Here is a 23,778-nt window from a genome sequence, read left to right as displayed (position 1 = left end):
AAGAAAAGTAAGATAGAAACAAGAACCATAAATGTGCAGTAAAAGACACAAAGTGAAGAATACGTGTACCCCCCCCCCCCACCATTGTTGACGACGAAAAGTTGGTTGTTCTGCTGCTCATGACAACACTTTGACGTCGGAGCCTGGCAGCGGTCCCTGAACGCAGCCTAATCCAGCCCAGCCGCTGAGTAGCCATTTTGGTCCCACCTAAAACAGACGGAGCAGCTCCACTTTGGGTCGTCGGAGATGGAAGAAATCCGACTCGACGGCGAGTATTTCAGCCACCGAAACCTTGTGAATCCCTCCAGGAAACACCGGGCGGTGACACTCGACGCCATGGCTACTCTTTAAACTGTTTTTTGGTGCAAAGAATAAAACCTTTGGGGACTGATTCTGTTTTTTTTAAAGTGGCGACCAGCGGCGTCTTAACGTTACTTTAGTTAGCTTCACTTGACACGGGCACTGATTCGAGTTTTACACCTGGGCCCGAGAGGACGCGTCATGTGAGTAAAGCGAACCTCGGAGCGTTTTTTCATTATTTTTTTTTAGTGAAGGATTTGTTTTCATTCCGGTCCCCTGCAGTTCAGGTGCTCGTCTCTAACACGTCCGGTTTGGTTTCGAAAATTGTCACGATCCATGCGGAGACCGCTTCCCCCCGGAGAGCCCCGCTGCACCGCAACGCCATAAGCTGCGGGCTTCCTTCCGCTCACCGGGCTGAGCGAAGTGCCGGATCCTTTCCTTCGGTGGGTGGCGGGAGTCCGCAGACGGCCACTGGTGGGATTAAGGACAAATAAAAGAGATGTCAACAAAAACTCCTCTGCCAACGGTCAACGAGAAGGTGACGGAGAGTGTGAGTATGAAGGGTTGTTTCTTGGGCATTTCTGCTCGTTTAAATTAAAAGCTTCTAGAAGGAGGAGGATATTGTGCTACAATATCTGCCTATTAGTTTTCTTAATTTGACTGTTCGCTAGTTGTTTCGCACGTTGTCACCAAATCGTAAACAAACATCCTGTGTGTCCAACAAGCTGTTTAATTTCACTCCGTGCTGTGATTCATTTACACGCAAATCCTATTTTTGAAATAAGTTAAAACTGGTAGTTATGAGGTAGTTGGGATATTTAGCAAACTACAGTACTTTGCCTGCTGATTCTGGCAGGCAACAGTCGTCCCCGTGCGGGCTCCTTATTGGCTCTGCCAGCTGTCACTCAAAGGTTGCAACCGCTCAGCGTCCCTCATTGGTTCCGCCTCCTCCCGACCAGGGAATAACTCCGGTCCGAAAACTGCGTTGTCAAGGTAGCGACCCAGTAGCATCCGGTTCGGACCTTTCAGTTTAAAACTAACAACGAGTTTGTGATGAAGGCAGCAAGGCGCTGTTTTAATAATTGAACAAGTTATGTTATTTTCTAGTGTTTTAAACATGCAAAAATGCAATTGTGAGAAAACAATTACATAAACGAAACTTCAAGCTGAAAAACTAAATTATTTATTTTGGTTAAAAAAACATTACGCCTGAAACTTTAATTTAAATTTGTTTGGTCATCAGTTTTTTAAAATTGAGGGTTCTATTTTTAAATGGCTGTTTTCCTGACGAATTGGCTAGAAAAAACAGAAATGAAATCATCAAATACAAAATCTACCATTTCTTTCTACTGTTGCTTCATGCTGAGATCGAAAGTTACTTTTTTTGAGCACTCCTCTCCTGTTTGGCATAAATTCAGCGAGTTTTAAAGATTCCAACAGATCTTTGTAATGTGTCAAATCATCAGGATCTCACCAGTCATCACGGCCACAGCAGAGAGTCACCTGGAGATAACACGCGTCCAGCACAAACAGCACGTGGGGACCTTCTATTGATCCCTGGAGAGACATTTAGTAACTGCAAAATGTGGAAACTTCGAAGAACTACCATAACTTTATATTAAGTTAACTTGTATAAAATCTCTCTTCCAACAGACAGACAAAACATTACAAATTAAGACATAAGTCCATGTGTCAACAGAAGCTACTAAATAATCACAAATGGTGTATTATATAATATTATTATTATTCTGGACAGACTGAAAGGCATCAAGTCTTGACTAAATTGTTACGCGTTGTTGCAAGAACAAGACATTTGCAGACTGAGGTGATACTTAACTGTTAAGTCAATAATGCAGATAATCTTTAGTTGCATTTTATTGAGCTGGCAATGTTTGCATGACCTCGTACACGAGCAGAACTGTCAATCAGAGGAAAAGCACATCAATCACTCTTCATAGTCTGTGAGGCGGCATACTGAGAATGAGGTGAGGTTCCAGCTGCGCAGTATGAGGATGGTTCCCACATTGGCAGAAAAAGACCGGCGCTTATTGGACAAAACCAACGGCCTCACAATGCATCCCGGCCCTTCAGACTGTCCAATGCCGGAGGCCAAAATAATTTGAAATGATGAAAGATGGCGATCAATGTGACGTTAGTCAAGCTGAAAAGAGGTATTCTCACCTTTTACTTTGGTAAAATATTTGTACAACATAGCAGAAAATACTCTTCTTTGTATCCAAATATAAGTGGAAGTACTCATCCCGCAGAATGGCTCCATTTAATGAGTAATAATGAACCTGTTATGGGAGTGTGCCCCTGAATGATCACGTGACCTTAACTTTGCTGCTGGTAGAGGTTGATCACTCTTTTGCATTAGACCTGCTGGTACGATGTACTCTGAGCACAGGCTCCCTGGGCTTTTACTCTGAAAGGACACGGCCCCTGTGTCTGGTTTCGGCGTGTCCGCCCCTTAGCTGGCTTGACAGGGATCAGTAACCCCCCCCCCCCTGTGGTGGTCTGCGCTGGGACCCGGGTGGTGTAGTGTGGATCTCTGGACATCATCAGTAGGAACATGACGGGCTCCCGGGCGGCCAGGAGACACCGCAGCCTCGTGAGTAGCCCCCCCCCCCCCCCCCCACACCGGCAGACTTCCCCGGGACATTCGGCTCGTCTCAGGAAATAGTTGTTATCCAGGAAGCGTAGATGCATATTTCTGGGTCTCTTTCTGTGATTAGCAGATGATGTGTTGCAAGTGGAAAACGTCCCGCAGGCTTTTCTTTTTTTCTTCTTCCTGTCTGAGGTTTTCAGTGACCTTCTCCTATTTATACCTCCTGCCATCGCTGTAGGAGGCCGGAAATATTCCATCAGTGACTTCTAGTGCGCGCAGACTTTAGTGGGACTTATTGTGGTTTTAAAGACGGAGGGTTTCGGGGCCCGTGGCGTCCTCACAGACTTCACAGGTTTCTTCCTTTTGTTTGCGTGTAAACTCTTGTTGTTGCTCTTTGGGCCGATGGGGTCGGCTAACGAGGCGTCAGCGGTCGATACCGGGCCGCACCGAGTATCGATCCGATCTATTTATACTTGCTGTCAACACACGGACACCCCCTCCCAAAAAAACAAATCAATGGGCAACGGCAGACTGGGGGAGTGGATCTTTTGATTGTAGTTAAGATAAAAGACCAGAATTCATTGGGTGTTACTCAACAGTTTGTCCCCCTGGATGTGTGTTTCTGTGAATAATCGTAATATGAATAAAGCCTCTAGCGGAGGCGCAGCGAGGATATTATGATGCGTGCGCGTTGTTTCCCGGCGGTCTGCTGACGCAATGAACTCTGGCCGTTCACCAACTCCGTTAATTGTTCTGTGTTAATGAGAACATTGGTGTCGTAACCAGGCTGCTCTTATGGATTGACCCGCTTATTTTATTACACAGTTGAAATCTTTATTTCCGCATTCAGCAGCTTGCCAGGCGGTTTTTATTTTAATATCACTCTTCAAACATCTGCTTTGAAGGACCAAAAGACTTTGATTTATAAACAGCAGTTGTACAATTTTTAAATATTCAACCAAAAAAGAAGAAAACATGTTTTTGTGGTCGTTAATACGATAAAATGAGGCACAAAAGTCAAATTAATTTCTTTCATCTGCTCTTCGACTTGCTGACATTTGAGTTGTTGTTTGCTGGTGAGCCAACGTGATGCTGATGGGGGGGAGGGGGGGGGGGGACGTTGTCGGGGGTCGAAGGCTCCTCGTGGAAACATTTAAATCCTCCATAAGCATCATCACATGTTCCTAAATGAATTATCTTTATTGGGACTTTTGACGTCATACAAATTACACCAGTTTTGTTCCCACAGGAAACGTTTTTCGTCTTTCTTTTCTGTTTCCAAAAACAAACGAAAGGATGTAAAGCGTAATAACGCGGCGCCCCCTCTCCCCTCGCAGCACACCTCTCACAGCAATGGGCGCCAGGAGGTCAGCGCGCGCTCGGCCCGGACCGGCGTCCGATCCCGCGGCTCCGAGGAGCCGCAGCAGCCACACGTGGGAAACTACCGGCTGCTCAAAACCATCGGCAAGGGCAACTTCGCCAAGGTGAAGCTGGCCCGACACATCCTCACCGGCAGAGAGGTGAGGCGGACGCTCTGCACAGATTGCACATCTGGTGGGGGGGCGTTTATGTGTCCGCTCACTTCTCCTCGGATCGAGATGAGATGAAATGGGACGGAATCGATTTCTGTGTTTCGTGTCCCACCTCCTTCCGTCCTGTTCAACTCCGTGTCACTTGTTTTTCTCTCCACAGGTGGCGATTAAGATAATCGACAAGACGCAGCTGAACCCAAACAGCCTTCAGAAGGTAACTAACACTCCCCCTCCTCCCCCTCCTCCCCCTCCTCCCCCCCTCTCGCTCTCTGAGGCAGAATCGGTTTATGAATTGAACATGAAGCACAACAGATTGGGCATTAATTTTGTAAAGGGGAAGCGGTGCATGCTGGGACGCAGCCTGTGTGCTTTTTCTGATTTCATCATGGTTTATGATTTATCTCAACGTGTGTTTCATGTTTGTTCTTCAGCCAAAGAAGGAAATATTGGCAACTTTGAGAGTTTTTTTCTGCTGAGCGTCTGTGGTTTTAAAGTCTTTTTCTGGTCATTTGTCTCCCGGAGACTGTCCACCTCCTTGTCCTCATTGGGTCGTCGTGGAGCGACGCTTTAGTTTCCGTTAAATCGACCAAATGCACATTCCTGTTTGAGAAAACTTCTTTGGAAGCGGTTTCACGTCTGAGAACTGCCCTCCGAGCGATGTCGCCCCCCCGTCAGACGGGAGGGGGCGGGGCTTAGCGTGGCGGTTTGCCATCAGTGTTTCCGAAGCCGCATTGATTGCGTCCTTTGTGGCTCGGAGGCCCTTTGGCGCTCGGCCACGTGACACGGCGGCCACAGAAAAACACTGAGTCATGACGCCGCCGCACGGACACACAAAGCCAGCGGCTCTTTGTCTTCGCCCCCCGAGGCTGTTTTTTATTTTTGGGTTCCTGCTTGAACGTCAACGACGTTTTTTCTTTTGCAGGGAGAATCTGCTGGGATTTAAATGTCCTTTTAATGTTTATTTCAAGCAGCTGGAGAACAGAAACCAGTGCTTTTTAAAGGTGTTGCTAGTCATAGTTTGGCTTTTCTCCTGGTTGGGTGGTGCGGGTGAAGGAAACCCTGACGTGGGTCAGAGTCACGGCTCCTTTGAGGGGATGAAGCTTAATTACTGCAGATTGGCAGATGTCTTTTGTGTTAGAGGAATATTGCAGCGCTTGTGTGACGTCCACGGATGAGAGAACAAGATCCATGTGAAGACAACTAGAAGTTAGCTTAGCATTTAGCCCGAGGACGCGTCTGCTCCTGGACGATCAATCATACAAACATTGATTATTGATCCGTCGAGGTGTTGCTCTGGCGTCGGTCGGATGTGGCGTGTTCTTCGTATCCTTCGCCGTGACCTCTTATGTAACGGAGCGATCTCGTCTCTGAAGCCCCAATGTTTATTTTCGGCCTCTTGTTAATAGTTTGGAGGAGTCGACGTTCACATCTGTCGCTCTGAGCTCCCACTCTGCTCCTCCTGCCCTCTTTGGACCTGCTGACGGGCTTGTTGTCTCTCGGGGTTAAAGGTCAGCGAGGAGGAGGAGGGGGGACTCAGGTCGTGATTAAATGTAAACACACTTTTCTTTCTGTGGCTGCAGAGACGTATTAGTAGTTAACTATTAGTATGAATTGATTCGTACAATACGTCTTACTATACATTTCTGTCCTTCCTTTCAAATTTAGCTCAAGATTTTAACTCCGTTTGCCTTTTTATAAATGTCCAATAATTAAAAAAATAAAGCATTTTTATTGTCTTCATAATTAATCTCAAATCCATTCTACACAAAAATATCTATAAATCTAAAATATTTCATTCCTATGAGTTTAGACTCAATTTCTGAGAAGCTTTTACCTTTTTAAAGGGTTTCTAATCGATTATCAATCGGTCAGCATATTGATTCCTAAAGATTTACAGCTTCATACTCTATTAAAGTTTCACAAAGACTCTAATCTTTTATATTTGAGTAAAACCAACCCGTTTTTCAGCGTTTTGTGCCAATGTAAACAATAACATGTGTAAACAATAACATGAAACCAAATGGGAGCAGAAGTATTCTTGCTCCTTTTCAACGCACTGGATATTTATCATAAAATGCTAAAAGTAAAAGCTTTCCAAAGATAAGAAGAACGGAGGAACAATCGCAAGTATTGAAAAGACTGATCGATTGATTGATTGATGGATCAGTGGAACGTTTTCTAATCAAAATAAACATTTTGAGGAATATTTATGTTCTGTTTTTCCGGCTCGATTTGTTCGTCGGTAAGAAAACACTTTGGAAGCTCGTGAAACACGGATGAAGCCTTTTTCATGGACGGGAGGAGGGCCGATCAATAATACAAAGCCCTCTGCTTCTTTAACTCAAAGGAAACGGTGAACTGCCCTTTAAAAGATGAGCGCTGTGATCCGTGTGCACATTTATTATGCTCTGTGCCAGATGAATAAGTGAGCGCGTCCTGCTGTGCAACTCACGCTTCTTGTTAAAGCAAGAATGGAAGATGTACAATTAACGTGTTTGTTTGTCTGAGCAGGATTCACAACAACGGATTCCTTAGTGCAAAATGATTTGAACCGTTTTTCTGCAGTGTTTAGGTGATCTGCAGGACGCGCGCTAGTTAGCATTAGCTGCTAGCTGATTGACATTACGATGCGTTCAAGCTCTAGTCGGTATTGGGAGTATTGGCGGGGTGATTCTGTTGTTGAGGTGATGGTCACAAATGTCCCTGTTGTTGTTGATGATGATAATAATACCGATAATATTAATAATATCTTATTATAGGGAACTATAATCTTTTCTCCTTTTCATTTCAGCTCTTTCGAGAAGTCCGTATCATGAAGATATTGAACCACCCAAATATCGGTAAGTCATGAGCTTCGAGACTTGTGGTGAGATTTCCTCACGTGTGCTTTTGTAAATGTCTCAAAGTGAAGATCAATCGAGCCTTGAAGTCAGCGTCTCTGCTTAAAGGCCTCCTGACCTTTGACCTCTGTTTACTGGGCAGCACATGATCCTGCAGCACAACTTGTTTTAAACTTGCAGTCTCAGCTTTTAAGTTCCTTTTTTTTTTTAGTTTTGGTTCCCTCGAGACTTTTTTAAAATCACACAATCGTGGTGAATGTGAACGTTTGTTTAAGGCAACGACCCAAAATGAGTTTGAGCTCTTACGCACTAAAGAGACTGAAGAGAGACTTGCTCACATACCAGAAGGGCCTTTGTCTCTTTATCTATTATCAATTGTTTACTCTCGTTCCCTTGTTCACTTACTTGACTGTCAGTTCTCCATTTAACAAAATAAATGCCCAAACATGATTGAAATACAGCATAAGCTTGTTGGTCAAATCTGTAACAAAGAAAAGCAGCAAATGTCCACATTCAAGAATCTTCATCCAGCAAAAATCCGGCTTCTCTTCCCTTTAAGAACAAGCGCAGTGATTCATTGATAATTGGAGGCTTTTGTTCAACGTGTTAGAAGAACAAACACTCTCAGCAGACCAACCTGTCGGGTGTGTTTTTGGTAACGAGGATTACTTTTAACTTCCTTTTCCCGGCGCTCTGCGGACGAGTGATGATTCCCACCAAACCTCCATCTTCTCCATCCTCGCCTCCATCCCACCTCGGCTATATTTAGCCGCTCATCGCTCTTTTTATATCTCTGAGTTCGCACACACTCTGCAGCTTTTAGGCCGTGCAGTAAACATGCTGCTGGATGCTGAGCTCACGTGTTACACACACACACACACACACACACACACACACACACACACACACACCAACCACAGGTAATCGTCCCTTGAACAATTTGCAACTCCTTTGCTGTTTAGTTTTGCTGCTCTACTTTCTCTTTGTGCCCATTTAGGAAAATGACTCCACCATCTCTGACAGAACCGCCTGCACCTTTTAACATAATTGTATTAATAATCCCCCCCCCCCTCCTGTCTCTAGTCAAGCTCTTCGAGGTGATCGAGACTGAGCGGACGCTCTACCTGGTGATGGAGTACGCGAGCGGAGGTGAGGCACAAATAAAGCTGTGAACTGCAGAGCTGCGTCGCGCCCCCAGAGACCCGCGTATGATTTATTAGCGGCAGAATGTGAGGCATGCGTTAATGATTGACGCGCTGCGTGTAGAGGACACGTGGAGAAGGAAACTGAGGGATTCTTTAAGGGTCCGTTGTGTCCTTATGTTCTACGCACACACTCCTAAACACAAACTCCCAACGTAAAGATCAGCAAATGGACCTTCTGAAGGCTTGAGCGCTGCAGCCGGGAGGTCGGCGCAGGAGAAGCGATGGAGACGAACGTCGCCGTGAAGGTGAACCAGCGCCTCCGCTGACTCATAATCATAAATATCAAACGTGAGGGAAACATTTCCAGCAGAAGCTTCAGCGGTGAGCAGAAAAACAGTGACTCAGTGCGGCGGCAGCTGTCTGACAGCCCGTCCTTCTTATTCCTCGTGAAAGCTCCTCGTAAATTGTCCTTTTCGATGCGGCGCCACACAGGAGAAGTCGTGTCATCGGTCACGACGAGACGAAAAGGGCGTGCTCGCCGGCGAGCCAATCGCATTACCTCTGAGACGTCTGCTTAAACAAACCCAATATGTCTCCGAGTTCTGATTCTGTAGAATCGCAAGGTGACCTTTACGACCACGTGATCCTGGAATCTCTGGAGCGCTCCAGGAATCCGTGGAACACAAACGCTCCAGCTGGTCGGCGACTGTAAAGTCCGTCACAGAAAGAACCGCCTTCGTCTCTTCTGGATCCGCCCACAAACGATAAACCCACCAAACCGGGTTCTTAATCTGGTGATTTCTAGAGAATCGTGGTTTAATTTGATTCTTTTAAATGCGAAATCCGTTTGTGTCAGTGCCACGGCGTCCTGATGAACCAGTAAACGTTGGCCGCGCTCGTGCTCGCCATGTTGCCGTGCAGATGTTTTTCTGCATCGTTGGTCGCCTGTGGTAGCGGCTCAGTGGCTAAATGCAGCTCGAGAGGTTTCCTCTGCGTTATTAAATTATTAAGGAACCGGTTTCCATCTCCTCACGTGTTTCTGCGTTCCAGCTCTGTTCCCTAATCTCGTCCCCGTGCGCGGCGCACGCCGTGCCCTTTTCGGCTCCGGCGTGCTAAGTGTTAGCTGCCGCGCTCCGTCTGAGGGTGAGTCAGAGCCGTGAAGAACGGAGACGCACGCTCAGCCTCTGCAGGTCAGCGCCAGCGAGTGGGAGGCCTGCGAGGACGAGAAAAGTGGCCCTTTTTTCCGTTGCTTGTTTAGTTCCTGTTCCTGCCTCGACACACACACACACACACACACACACACGCGTGCACAGCAGCCGCTTGAGGCGCGCAGTCTTAGTCACGTTTTGGCTGGGAGTGAGCAGGAGCGTGGGTCGAGGGGCTGCTGGGGGGGGCTTTGTGCTTGGCGTGGAGGCGGCGGCGGCACCGAGCTCGAAGCGGGCCGGCTGCTCCCGGGAGAAGTTATTCTCATCTGCGTGTCCTCAGAAGTTGTGAATTCACTTGTTTCCTTTTCGTCTGCGACTTCTCACTCGTTGCTCCTTTGTCCCTTTTGTCTCTGCAGGGGAGGTGTTTGACTACCTGGTCGCACATGGACGAATGAAGGAGAAAGAGGCCAGGTCTAAATTTAGACAGGTACCCGGCTTTCTCCCCCCGCAGCGCTCTGCTTTCACCCGCCCTCCCCTCCGTGAATGTTTGTCAGTTACAGTCTGTTGGTCCCATTGTTGTGAGTGCATTTATCACTCCGTGAACATTGATCAGTACACGATGTTCATTTAGTAAATGATGTTTCATTTAGTCAAATAGACCATAAAGCCGGGGTGCTTTGGGGCGGGGCTTACTGTGTCGTTTCCATGGTTTTTGTCTTAGAACTTTGACCTTCTCTGAGTGTGTTTTGACTTGCATTTTAATCATCTAAACGGCGGATGTGACAGGACGTCTCTCCCTCCCGGTGTCTTCAGCTGCGTTTGATCGTTCCTGTCTGCGTCGACCGCACCACCTCCCCCTCCCCCTCCTCCTCCTTCCACCACATCCTTTATCGCCGCCTGAGAACACAACAGCAGACGTTCAACTAAACTCCGGCTCGTCTTTTTGTCCTCCTGCAGATCGTATCGGCGGTGCAGTACTGCCACCAGAAGCACATCGTTCACAGAGACCTCAAGGTGACGCACGAGCTCAACATCAGTTAAATTACATCCGAGCTGCAGAAACACGGCGCTTTGCCTGATTGCGCTGAGAGTAAGCCGGCTGTTGGGGCGTAAGCTATGAGGAGTTTATGTGTCTCCACCTCGTGACGCTCGTCGTCGCAGGTTTGACCCACAGTCCTTCAGGCGTCAGCGGCGGAGATTAAAGGCGAGCGCTGTTTACCCCTCATGGTTCAGTCCTCCAGCTCAGCGGAAAATTGTTTTCTTCTCTTCTTCAGCTTCCTAATTAGTCTCTGGCCCACAGCTGCATGTCGGCAGATGTTTGGACTTTTAAGTCCTCGCCTACCTTTTTGGACTCTTTCGTTGCACGCGAACCGCACACGAAGAGCATAAATGATCAGTTGATTTATCAAACAACAGATTATTAACATCCAAAACACACTGGAAAAGTTGTAATTTGGCTTTTTCTATTTATCGTAAATCAAATGTCGTCTTTTGGTTTGGGAAATTGTCGACTTATTAACTAAACTATCATGCAAAATAAAAAGCTCTTGAATAGAATATTTAGTAAAACCTTAAAGAAGCTGTGAGGTGAAAATGCTCGTAACCGTTGTCCCCAGGCGGAGAACCTGCTCCTCGACGCCGACATGAACATCAAGATCGCCGACTTCGGCTTCAGCAACGAGTTCACGATGGGCAACAAGCTGGACACGTTCTGCGGGTCGCCGCCCTACGCCGCGCCCGAGCTCTTCCAGGGGAAGAAGTACGACGGGCCCGAGGTGGACGTGTGGAGCCTCGGGGTCATCCTGTACACGCTGGTCAGCGGCTCGCTGCCCTTCGACGGACAGAACCTGAAGGTGGGACCGAGACGCATCACCAGTTAGAGGGGTTAGCTTGTGGTACCTGGAGATGTCTTTGCACACGTCACAGGAGATGATCTGATGCTCATTGAGGCTCCTGTTGCACGTTTGAGCGTCTCTGCTAACGTCTCCCTGCAGGAGCTGCGTGAGCGCGTGCTGCGCGGGAAGTACCGCATCCCCTTCTACATGTCCACGGACTGCGAGAACCTCCTCAAACGCTTCCTGGTGCTCAACCCGTCCAAGCGGGGGACGCTCGAGGTGAGGGAGGACGCAGAAAATGTAAATATACCTCTCAGTTCTTATCTCACCCCCCCCACCACCACCACCACCACCAGTGGAGAATGTCATCCACCCTCCTCCTCCTGCATCTTCTCCTCTGACGCCCACGCTGGCCTGTGTTGTTGATTCTTCTCTTCTCCTCTCCCGGCCCACGCTCTCCTCTCTGATGTCGTAACCATGAATAACACGCCGCAGCTCTCGTTCCAAAATAGTCTTTTGTTCGCTTCCCCGCCTTCGTCTTCGAGTCGATGGTTCCTCGCAGCGTTCGGGGCGGCGCGTGAAACCGGCTCGCTCGGGTCACAATGAAGTAGATTTGAGTTAAAAGCATGAACCACTTTAGCCGGCCGGTTACCGTAGAAACGGACGGTTCGATTCCGGCTGTGAGAGCGGCACAAGTTCATCATAGAATTTCATTTTTTGTGTTTCGAGCTGAGATTAAAACGCTTGCGTTGGATGCGTTGGATGTGCGGGAGGATGAGGAGGGACGCTGAGACCTTCTCTGTAAACGTCCTTTATTAGTTGCTTGATGCCAGAAGCTGTTGTCACATCAAAGCCTGAGCGGCCATGATTAGTTTGGCTGTGACCTTTTTATTACCCCCCCCCATCCGACTCCCCAGAGAGCGATTGATCAGCTGCAAATTCAAAATAAATCATCCATTTCATGATGATAAACATGTTTAAAGAGTCAGAGTAAAAATGTACTTTACCAAAATATTCCTGTTTAATCTCTTTAGATAGGAATCGGTCTCGTAGTCCGTCTGAAAGTTACTTATAAATAACATTTTGCCACTTTAATGCAACATAATGAGACTTAAAATCAAAATAACATTTTACAGCTTAAATCCAATAAACTAAGGGAACTAAATGTAAACGTGTGATTCTGAAACATAAAGTCATCAGTCGGCTTCTAACGGTTTGACTTTTTGCAGCAAATCATGAAGGATCGATGGATCAACGCCGGCTTTGAAGAAGACGAGCTGAAGCCGTACATCGAGCCGGAGCTGGACATCACGGATCAGAAGAGAATCGGTAAAAAGCTTCATCACGGAACTGTTAACGCTCCTCCACACAAAGCTGCTCTCCTTCTCCCAGAGAAGATGAAACGGGATGATGAATAAATAAACAGGAGCCGTGCTGCTGCCTGCAGAGAGACGGGGGGGGGGGCTCTTATGTAACGGCCTCATGAGGTGTCGTTCTATATTTCATGTAAACGTGGCGTTGGTGATCCCACGTCAGTGTCTTATTGAACGCGCTGTAATACGTGCATGGATGGATTTTCCTCTCACACAATAGAAGGATGAGACGCTGAAACGTCGCCGTCGGTTCATCGATCTAGGAATTTATTTTATTCTGAAAGTCCTCTTCTTCCGATCCACCAAAGCAAAATATTGCTTCATTATTTGTCCCGTGACGGTAAACTGCGTCCGACACATTGGAAAACTTTCATTTGAATTCTTTTTGATCGGCTGCTTTTTGCTTCACATTTCCAGACGCAATCATTGAATCAAGGCCGGATTAATCAAATTAATTAAAGGGAATCGATCACTTTGCTGAGTCCTGACGGGCGTTGTGATGTCACCGGTCCTCTTGCTCTGCTTGCCCACGACGAGAAGGTTCTTTTATCAGTTCAATCAGATGCGTCTGGCGGGAGGATTTAATCCCACTGAATTCACAATCTGAGGTGGAGGAGGTGGTGGAGGAGGTGGTCAGCTGGGCTCAGCGGAGACGTGTGGAAGTTTCTTTTTCTAACAATGTTTTTACAGCCTCCGGCGATTCCTTTTGGAGGAAATCTGCTTTTCCATCTGGCAGGTTGGAGGAGCTGCTCTTCTTTCCGGCTGCAGGAACAGATTTCTCGTTAGATCTATAAAGAAATTTAAAAATAGGCCGAATAAATCCGACCTGCCCGTGACTCATCTGAGCATCCTTAGCCTCCACGTGCTCCGACACGCTGCAGATGGAGTACGTCTTTTAAAAGATTAATGCCAAGTGTTGAGATGAACGGCCAGAAGCCTTCGTGTTATGTCATCGCTCACACACACACACACACACACACACCGAGCTGCAGCAGGAGGCTCTGCTAGCGTGCGGCTACAAACGTGACCTGGAGGATGGGAGGGAGTGTGTGTGTTTATCTCCCACCACGGACCCTTCCTGCTGTTGATAATCTGTGTTCATTAAGATGTTGCTGTTGTTCGCTGTGTGCAGATGTGATGGTCGGGATGGGCTACAACCTGGAGGAGATCCAGGAGTCTTTGGCCAAGATGAAGTATGACGAGATCACAGCCTCCTACCTGCTGCTGGGCCGCAAGGCCTCCGAGGTACCAACAATAGTACTATACATATAGTACTATCTGCAGTAGAATAAACGTTTAAATCAATAATCTGGAAAGTAGCTCAGTGCTTGTTTCTCATTCGGGTCCTGGTGTCCTTCCCTCCGTCCGGCAGATGGAGCCCAGCGAGTCGGCCTCCAGCAGCAACTTGTCTCTGGCCAAAGCGCGGCCGAGCAGCGAGCTCAACGGACAGTCGCCCTCCCACCTCAAGGTGCAACGCAGCGTCTCCTCCAACCACAAGCAGAGGCGCTACAGCGAGCAGGGTGAGCGGCCAGCGGGGGGAAGAGGTCCTCCTGTGACCTCTGCCGCTTTAATGGTTATTTTGCCAGACGTACAAAGGGCGGCTTTGACTCACCGTCCGTCTCCCCCCCCGGCAGTCGGTCAGAACGTCCCTCCTGGGATGTCCCACCCAAAGAGGAGTCCGACCACCACAGCGGAGAACAGCGCCAAGGAGGAAGGCGGAGTCCAGATGCGTAAACCCAGCGCTCCGCCCGCCTCCCCCCTGCTGGGCAACGCCAACAACCCCAACAAGGCCGACATCCCCGACCGCAGGAAAGGCGCCACCACCGGGCCGAGCGTGAGTCGCTGGACGGACGTCTCGTCAGGGACATTAAAGACGATTAGTTTGATCTGATTCAAACAATTTATGCATTCTGTACAAATATATATATATATATATATATATATAATCGTTGGCATATATATATATATATTTCGTCATAATCCAGAAAGCACAGATTTTGATTTGTGTTTTTATTTGTTTTAAGGTTTCCTTGTTTGAACCTCGTTAATTCTTTGATATTTGTGAATTTTTCCTGCTTGTTTCTATTATTCCTTCTACAAACATTCGTTGGCATTTAGCGGATCCTTGACACGCGATGAGTGAATGTGTGAATCTGTCTGCAGAGCAACGCGGCGGCGGCGGCGGCGATGACCCGGAGGAACACGTACGTCTGCAGCGACCGGAACAATGGCGACCGGCTGTCCGTCATCCCCAACGGGAAGGAGAACAGGTGAGACCTTTCACCTCAGGGCTATTTCACAGGCGCTCTGTGGTTTAAAGCTGAATGTGGTCCGATTCGACGCTGACTGCTTCTCAACTCGTGCCGGGTTTTTGTTTTGTTTTTCGTCCTTTTTTTATTTTGGATTCTTTCTTCTTTCTGTCCACTCACCCTCTTTGTTCATTTTTCTCATTTCTACCTGTGTGTTTGTGGTTTCGGGGGTCGCGGATGCTTTATTTTTCCTTCTCACCGTGGCATGAGCAGCATGACTGAGATGGCGTGTGCCACTAGCCCCTCCTCCGGCTTTGCGGGCGCTGCGTTCGGTGCCTCGTCCGGTTCGGTGCGGCTGAGGTACCAGAACGCCGGCCCGGCGGGCTGGGCCACGCTGCCCCACTCCTACTACGCCCTGGACTACTGCTCGCCCAAGTAAGACGACAGGGCCTCCCAGCACCTCCCTGTCTGTGTCTCATGTCCGGCCCCTCGCTCACCCCACACATCCCGCCGGCTTCACGCTCTTTAACCCCGCGGCTAAACCACGGCAACCGTTTCTCGCTGGAGGGGAAGCAAAAGGCGGCGGTTATCTTGGTGGTCAGTGTCTGAAATCGATGCTCGCCGGCCCCCCGGAGCGGGCAGGAGGGGGGCTGCAGTACCAGCAGCAGCTTTGTGAATCACATTTTCTCTCAATCAAGACATTTAAGACGTCGTGGAGCAGCAATGCATCCTGGGAGTTGTCTTCCTTGCAGTCGACTTCTCCTGTTTGTGATTCGCTCGCGTTTCAGTCCAGAAGGAAATGAGCTAATAATAATCTTTGAATTAACCGGATTTCAACTGGCTTCTAACTTAGGAGGAAGTAGAACTAGAAGGAATGTGAAATGAATCAGATGAACTTTAGTGACCTTTGCTAAAAACAAGTGACGAGGTGGGTGTTGCTTTCAGACACTGAACAAGGTGCAAGAAGAGAAAAATATGAATCCTCACTGATGATATTTTTCGCTGTTTGAACTGGAGACGATAACGAGCTCCGCCCCCCCCCCCCCCTCTGACCGCCACCCGACTCTTTAACTCCGGGTCGCGGCTCAAATCAGCAGCTCGATGCTCAGGGTGGGAAATGAACGCGGACAGAAGGCTCCTGTTTTGTCGCCCACACGGACCCGTGTGCTTTCTGTAATTTGTGTTCCGGTGTTCGTCCTGTATGAAGGGGGCGCTTTGCCGGTTAATTATTAAAGTAGGAATAAATACGCTTCTTCTCCTCTGACCTCCATTACAGGTCTGAGTGGAGGAACAGCTGTTAGATATTTGGATCAGAAGCACAAATCGGTTCAGTGTGTTTGGTTCATAAAAGTTTTATCTCCCACACTGAAAACGAGTCTTAATCCACGAGCTACTGCATTTGCACGGTTTCAGTTTTTACTTCATTTCCCACCCTGACGTAATCTGACCTGCAGGAATCATTCATTTAATCGCCATGGCAACAGTATTAATCCACGCAGGAGTTTTAAAAGATAAGGAGAGAAAAGTGGTCAGTTGGGTGAGTCTTTTACGTTGCAGTTAAACGCTTGCAGTCCAAACAGTGCGGGGGGGCCTTTGACCTTTGACCTTCACTGTGCTCCTGTAACGTCAGTAGAAGATTAGTTTGCTTCTTCACGCTGATCCACGCTAACCAATAAGACAAGTGACCGCCAGTGAGGTCTGCAGTGGAAAACACGCGTGTTCAAACTCTGCCCCCTCCCCCTTCCCCCCGAGCAGCGTCGCAGCGTCGCCCGGCGGGCAGAGGAACCCGGTGGCGTCGATCAACAGCATCGCCAACGCCTCCACCCCCGACCGCCTGCGCTTCCCGCGCGGCACCGCCAGCCGCAGCACCTTCCACGGCGGCCAGCTGAGGGACCGCCGCACGGCCACCTACAACGGGCCCCCCGCCTCGCCCACGCTGTCCCACGACGCCACGCCCCTCTCCCAGACCCGCAGCCGTGGAACCAGCAACCTCTTCTCCAAGCTCACCTCCAAGCTCACCCGCAGGTAGGCGAGGGGGGGGGGTGGGGGCTCACGCCAGTCGGGGGGAGGGGTTAGCTCTCCCGTCCCGCTCGCGCCGCGGTGTTTTATTTCTATTTTGATTCCTGTATGAAGTGATTTGTTTAATCTGTGAGTTCAGAGAGCGCCTCCATCGGACCTCCTGAGCACATCTGGCACATCTGGTCCTTTTAAATCGCGCCTGCGGATCATTTTCTTGCGTAATAGTTGCAAAGAGATTCACGTACTTTGAAGCGTTGAGGTGCGAGACGCCGAAATCACACCGACCACTTCGCTGGTAAAAATAACTTCAGCGCATAAATCCTCGCGTGATGATCTGAAGGTGTCGACTTGTTGGTGAGACGGAACGTTACAAGATACTGAAGCACTTGAGCTTCAGAGAAATGTACTCACTACAAATCTGCATTAATATCATAATCTGCTTCCAGAAGTTAAAGTATGTTTAGAATAAACTGCACTTTTACGCGCCACCTCAGAGAACCTTGAATGCATCAATGGACATAATCAAGTAATATTGTTTAATTTGGCTGTATTTAGATTTAGGATTGGAATGCAGGACGTTTCTTTTATGTAACGAGGGAAATGATCCGCAGACTGTGAAGGACTTCAGCCCAAATGAAAGGAAACTGTTTGATTATTCCACCCCGTGTTTGTTCACTCATTCAGACTCCTCATTGCCCCCCCCCCCCCCTTTCCCTCACGCCTCCCTTCACCATTGTCCCTGTCTGTCTGATTCTGTTGTAGAAACATGTCATTCAGGTTTACCAAAAGGTAGGACTCTTTCCCGCCTTTTCCTTTTTTTTTTTTTTGCTCCGTGCCCCAAAACCCCCAAATTAACCAGAACCATCTCCCTGAAAAACAAACGCACAACGACTTCCTCTTTGAGCGTGTCGAGGCTGCTGGCACTGACTAACACGCCGCATGGCTGCAGACAAACTCCCCGCGGGGCCGTGCACACGCACACGCACACGCTTCAGGTCCACGACGGACGGGATTCAGAGCGTTCGCATCGAATCCACTTAGAACCACGTTTGAGAGCAAAACGGAGGAAACCTGGTCACAGAGCCGGGGGCGTCTGAGCTGCTGTGCGTGTGCACGGACCCCGGGGGGGCGGGTTCGGTCTGAGTGGATGAAGCTGATTGGTCGAGAGGACCAGACTCGATGAGTCGATCGGAGCAGCTTGCCACTAATCGACTGCTGATGCATGCTGGTCCTCACAGCCGCCGTCCATCGCTGTCATCCAACCTGCTCTCCTTCGCTGATGTTGACGCTTCACGTTTTAGACGGAGCCTGAAACTTTATTCTGCTCCATTTGTTCAACTTAAAACCCAGATCTTTTTTTTTTTTTTCTTGCCTGCGGCTCAGATTTTTTCATGAAAGATTTTCCCGTTTTTAAACTGAGGAGGAAACGTTGGCGCTTTTAAAGCCTTTGTGATCCTTCCAGTGGTTTAAACTAAAAGCAAATATCTTTACGTTTAGTTTTTGGGAAATGTTTTGTGTTCCAAAACTTTCTGGGCTTTGGTGAATCATTTTAAGAAGAATTGAAGATGTGTAACCTAAAACATCATAACTAAATACAATCTGGGACTCTTGACTCCCCCTCAACCCCGTTGGGTCATTTTCTCCCCTTAATGAGGTCACGGTGTGAAAAAGAAAATGTTCTTGAAGCTTTTTGCGAGGTCTCGTCCTCGGGACCGGAGGAGTTTTTTGGCCCTTGCAGGTTCCCGTCTGGCGGCTCAGCGGCGCCCCCTGGGGGCTGATTGTGGAAGAATCATCATCATCATCATCTTCGTCCTCCAGCGCTCTGGATTCATCATCGTCCTCCTTCTGTCTCACCAATCACCTCACTTCTTTTCTGTTATTTTTTTAATGTTCATTTTCTGTGCAGACAAAATGTAGTAAAATATTATTAGACGGGTCAAAAATGTTTGGATATAAAAATATGTTCATGAGCTTTATTCTTTAAATTAAACGTAATTTACTTTACTGCAAATATGCAACTCCTACTTCTTATCATTATTATATTGTTATTTATTATTTGGGTTTGCTATTAAACAATACATCGGAGGACTCGAATCCTTCTATTTAAATCAATAAAACAGCCAACAGATAAATTGATAACTGAACCAGTTGTCGTCCGTAAAGAGAAATTATTAGGTGGTTGAATAATTATTTTATTTTGTCTTAATTATTGAGTATTTATTGGTTATTTTTAACCAACTGAAGTAGAAAACTCATTTTTAAACACAAAGTATAATTATTTCTGACTTGTCTGATAACGTTTTACTGCGTTTCACTTTTGAACCTCAGCACCTTTCAACGCATTCGGGGACTTTAACCACCGAGTTGTTGTTGTTGTTGTTGTCCTCCTCCTCCTCCTCCTGGTTTTTTTTTTCTGTTCTTTTTTGTCTTCCTAACCTTCCTGTGTCCTTTAACCTTTTGACCTCTCGCTGCTCTTCCTCTCCTCTCAGGGTCAGTATTGACCCGGCCAAACGGCAGACGGCCAAAACAGGGCCTGCCCCCCCCTCCAGCCAGGGAGGAAGGAGCCTTAGTAAGTCCTCTGCCCTCCAGTGTCCCCTCAGCTGTCCTTCCTTCTCATGCTCCTCCACGGCCTGTCCTCATGTCCATGCATTTTATATCCTTTCCCTCTCGCTCTTGATTATTATTTTTTTTATTTTATTTTATTTTTGTCACGTTTCCATTTGAGGAATATTTTTTCAGATTCCCGTTTTTTCTTTTCAGATTCAGGAGCAGAAGATATAGAGAGTTGTAGGAAGATGAAGATCTAGAGTAAGGGGCCGTTTTGATCCCTCAACCTCTTCCTCTTGAGATAAAGTCTTGAGTTATGTGGAGGGCCCCCCCCCCCCCCCCCCTCGCTCTTTCACAGCCTCTGACTGACCCGGGATCAGCTGTCGATCCCGTCTGTCGGTCCCGTCTGTCCTCTTGTCCACTTGTCCTCTTGTTGTCGGGGAGCTCTGACTCACTTCCTCCTCCACCCCGTCCTGTTTTTTGTTGTTGTTTCTGTTCTCCAGGCAGCAGTGCATGCTGGGAGACTGATAACAATAAAGGGAGCAGGGAGATTTCTGCTTATTTTCCTTTTTTAATCTAATCTTTTGTGAAACACGCAGACGTTTTCCTCGTGTTCGTAGTTATTCAGAGACCAGATTCCTGTCGGTTTAACACCTTATTCCCAGTAGAAGGTGCTGACTTTATTACAAAGTTATTATTTTTATGGAACCCTTATTGATAAAATGCTCTGTTGTCATTTTATTTTTTTAAAACGTCAAATATAAGATATGATGACAAAGAATATGCAAGATGTACGTTTTTGTCAAATCTAGCAAAATACATAAAGTATTATTTAAAAAATCACGATACCATAAAGTATACTTTATTATTTAATTTATTAAAGAGGACTGTTTATTGATTCCCAAAGTAGAAATATTTCATATTAAATGATTTCCAAGATTAATTTCGGACAATATTTATGTGTACAGGTAAACCGACACAGAAAATATAATAAAGTAAGCTGGTATAACGTATTTAAGCAATAAGGCCAGAGGCTGTATTTTATTGTCCAATAATGTAACGGTCCGGGGGGGGTTGTTGGGCCCGACATCAGGAAATATTAATTAAAAGAGACTTTAACACTTAGAATAAAACCCGGAGACTCTTTAGTGTAAATACTTTATATAAATATAATATAAACAGCTTGTTCCACAACATCCCACGTGGCATTACACACTCTGAGAACTAATAAATACAAAGCACAAAACGTCATGCAGAAAAGTTCTGTTTTAGTTTAAGCTTTAAATTAGTGATGCATGTTGACATTTACGTTTTCTTTTCCACAAAGTTAAAGCAACGCGATGGGATAAAGTTATTTTTTTCCATATTAATACCAAACACATTTTCAAAAGTCAAAAGTGTGAATATATGCTTTAATAATTGTGCACATAATTTATTATTTAATAATGGCATTCCTACGTAAACACCTAAACTAGGCAGTAGGTCATCTAGATTTTGCATTTTTAATTCAGAGGAGGAAGGTTGCGGATAAATAAGCTGCTGAAGCTCTCCTGAACGTCTGCTCTCCTGGTCAGAGGACCAAGATGCATTTCTGTGTGCAGACGTTTTCTGTAAATTGTTGGTTTGAGAACATTCATCACTGTTTATTTTTCATGTACTTTTTTTTATTTATCATCATGATTCTTCACAGGAAGTGAAAAAGAAACGCGTCCATGTCTTTGTATTTTTGTGTGTTCGGTGGTGGCTCTCGTTGTTCGTTTTCACATCGGTGTCACTCTCCTTCTTCTTCTTCTTCTTATTTGCACGCAGTCTTTCTTTATTGATGTTGAAATAATTTCCTTATGCACAATCCACATCTTTTTCTTGTTTTTCCTCCTCCCTGTCTGATCTTCTCGTGGTCCTCCAGAGTCTCAACCGAGTTTGAGAGAAACGGGAGACTTGAGGGCTCAAGGTGAGAGTCCCCCCCCCTCATATCCCCCCACAAGCCCCTGCTGTGTGTTGTTCCTCCTTAAATGTTCTGTAAACTCCAGCTGCTCCTCTCCCTCATAGGAAGTCCTCTCGGCTGGGACGCATGCGCTGCTCTGTTAGCATGCGCTGCTCTGTTAGCATGCGCTGCTCTGCTAGCATGCTCTGTTAGCATGCGCTGCTCTGCTATCATGCTCTGTTAGCATGCGCTGCTCGGTTAGCATGCGCTGTGTCCTTGTCAAGCCGAGGAGGCTCTTGTACCCCTCCGCCCTCCCCTTGAAGAAATAAGACCGCATGGACGTGTTTGACGTTACATTCAGTCACAGCTTTATTTTTTTATACACACAAGATTAGATCCAATTAGAACCAAATCCACCTAAATGTACGGAAACTAATTGGAAATGAATCTTTTTATCTGCTCGTATTGTCTCGTTTTGACTTGAGCTCTTATTTTCTTAGTTTAATATTTAAAAACTGCATTTTTAAATATTAATTAAAATGAAGAGAAACCCTTTGGTGGTGTAATTAGGGAGAATAACGATAATGGGGGAAAATCACACCGTCACAAAAATGGTTCAGTAAAGTAATGCAGAGCTTTGACTTGAATGTAATGATTGTCTGAGGCTTTTACACGTGATGAGTTTGAATGCAATGATTAGTTGTGTTTTGAGTCCTGGTAGAAACAAACTCCAGCCAATCAAGTTTACAGGATTAGTTTGAGACTTTCTGGGAAATTTGCTTGTGTGCCGAGAGTTGGTTGAGAAATACGGCCGATAAATAGTCCTGTTAAACTTACATGACGTTAAAGAAAACATCCAGAAAGAGACACACTGAGTCTTAAAATGACAATAAAAAACAGGCAGAGCCGCTTGTCTCGTAGTGATCTCATCATAACTCCTGGCGGAAAGCGAATAAAACCCTCAAAGTTCAAACTGGTCCTTTGGCTTCTGACGAGCTTCTCTGAGCGACGCTCACGCGTGTGTTCGATCGGACAAAGATTTGAAGAGCAGCACGTGACCTCGACCTCCCGACTCACACCTGTGTGCGTTCCTTCCACAGTCGCCATGTACCTGGGGATCAAAAAGGGGAAAACAAAGACGGTAAACCCCGCGCCCTCCGATTCACTTGGAGTATGAGGACCACCAGCTCCATGGAGCCCTGTGACATCATGCGGGAGATTCGCAAGGTGCTCGACGCCAACAACTGCGACTACGAGCAGCAAGAGAGTTTCCTGCTGCTGTGCGTGCACGGGGACGGGCGGGCGGAGAACCTGGTGCAGTGGGAGATGGAGGTCTGCAAGCTGCCGCGCCTCTCGCTCAACGGCGTCCGCTTCAAACGGATATCCGGATCATCCATCGCTTTCAAAAACATTGCTTCCAAAGTTGCCAATGAGTTAAAGCTATGAGCAAAAGAAAAAAAAAGGGGGGAGGGGGGGTTAAAGTATATATAAATATATCTAGAAGTATTTAAGCTGTACAATCATCCAAGTAGCAGTTTCCAAATGTCTCTTTTTCTAAACAAAATACAGAGTATGTATTGAATATTCTAATGTATAGATTAAGGCTTTTGGCAATAATCACTGAATTACCTACTAATATCTGTCTATCCAGGCCGACATTAACGAGTTGAATATTTGTTATGCTGTGAATGGACAAAAAAATTAAACATTTCTATTCTTATTTATTTCATCTTATTTTTCCTGCTGGGAAAAATAAAAACAAATTATGTAGTTTTCAGTGTAAATATTCTCTTTACTTTCCACACGGCTTCACTGCAATACGCATTGTTTCTTTTGTATTTCGTTTAAAAAGTAGAGATGTGGAGTCTGTAAATGGTCACATGGTTTATGGGTCACTCATGTCTCAATTAAAGTGTCAACTTGAATGTGTGATGCTGGTTATTTGTCACGAGGTGGGAATAACGGACTGACTTTCAGCACCACGTCTATTTCTTCAGCACTAAAACCAGGTGTCTTTAAAGGGGAAGATGTGGACCGTTTTAAAGGCCTTTGATAGACTCAATGTTTGAGGCATTCAGTAAATCCGCTTCAAGACAACCTTCAGGTCATTTCTGGTTAAATTCGGCCTTTATGGCATCAGTGCTTCAAAGCACTCTACATTCGTCCCAATATAAAACTGACAGCATCTTAAATGCGAAGATTGGACCAGTAAACTGCAGCGTTTCCCTGAACTAAACGTACATTTGAACCGATTTATCTTT

At 46.6% G+C, this 23,778-nt stretch overlaps 1 protein-coding gene across 46 annotated transcripts; it reads left to right on the top strand.

Moving 5' to 3' along the window:
- Window positions 1–81: 81 nt before the first annotated feature.
- mark3a (MAP/microtubule affinity-regulating kinase 3a) lies at window positions 82–23,442 on the top strand. 46 transcript variants are annotated; one of them, XR_013452740.1, is made up of 20 exons: window positions 82–503; window positions 583–850; window positions 4,246–4,428; window positions 4,601–4,654; window positions 7,232–7,280; window positions 8,364–8,429; window positions 9,987–10,057; window positions 10,528–10,584; window positions 11,187–11,423; window positions 11,565–11,684; window positions 12,635–12,734; window positions 13,911–14,023; window positions 14,151–14,298; window positions 14,413–14,612; window positions 14,942–15,048; window positions 16,783–17,052; window positions 17,809–17,835; window positions 19,807–19,854; window positions 21,500–21,544; window positions 22,618–23,442. XR_013452740.1 is itself a non-coding variant. In XM_078089256.1 (20 exons), the coding sequence occupies exons 2-20, from the start codon at window positions 800–802 to the stop codon at window positions 22,692–22,694; spliced, it is 2,055 nt and encodes a 684-aa protein (XP_077945382.1). In that variant the 5' UTR covers window positions 82–503; window positions 583–799; the 3' UTR covers window positions 22,695–23,442. The 46 variants fall into 46 exon arrangements, 35 of the variants coding, with proteins under 35 accessions (XP_077945382.1, XP_077945390.1, XP_077945381.1 ...); XR_013452739.1 differs by having other exon boundaries at window positions 11,565–11,705; XM_078089256.1 differs by lacking the exon at window positions 19,807–19,854 and adding an exon at window positions 19,536–19,615.
- The last annotated feature ends 336 nt before the right edge of the window (window positions 23,443–23,778 follow it).

Source organism: Gasterosteus aculeatus, chromosome 15, assembly GCF_964276395.1.
Source record: "Gasterosteus aculeatus chromosome 15, fGasAcu3.hap1.1, whole genome shotgun sequence".
In the NCBI taxonomy this organism is placed as follows: Eukaryota; Metazoa; Chordata; class Actinopteri; order Perciformes; family Gasterosteidae; genus Gasterosteus; species Gasterosteus aculeatus.
The sequence above is the reverse complement of the archived record's forward strand: the minus strand, read 5'-3'. Positions and strand labels throughout refer to the sequence as shown.

What these genes read in the sequence shown, in the direction of transcription:
- mark3a (XM_078089236.1), top strand. Translation starts at nt 800, where the DNA reads ATGTCAACAAAAACTCCTCTGCCAACGGTCAACGAGAAGGTGACGGAG. An exon ending in ATTGAACCACCCAAATATCG is followed by an intron (nt 7,281 to 8,363) that starts GTAAGTCATGAG and finishes TCCTGTCTCTAG; the next exon opens with TCAAGCTCTTCGAGGTGATC. An exon ending in TGGGCCGCAAGGCCTCCGAG is followed by an intron (nt 14,024 to 14,150) that starts GTACCAACAATA and finishes TCCGTCCGGCAG; the next exon opens with ATGGAGCCCAGCGAGTCGGC.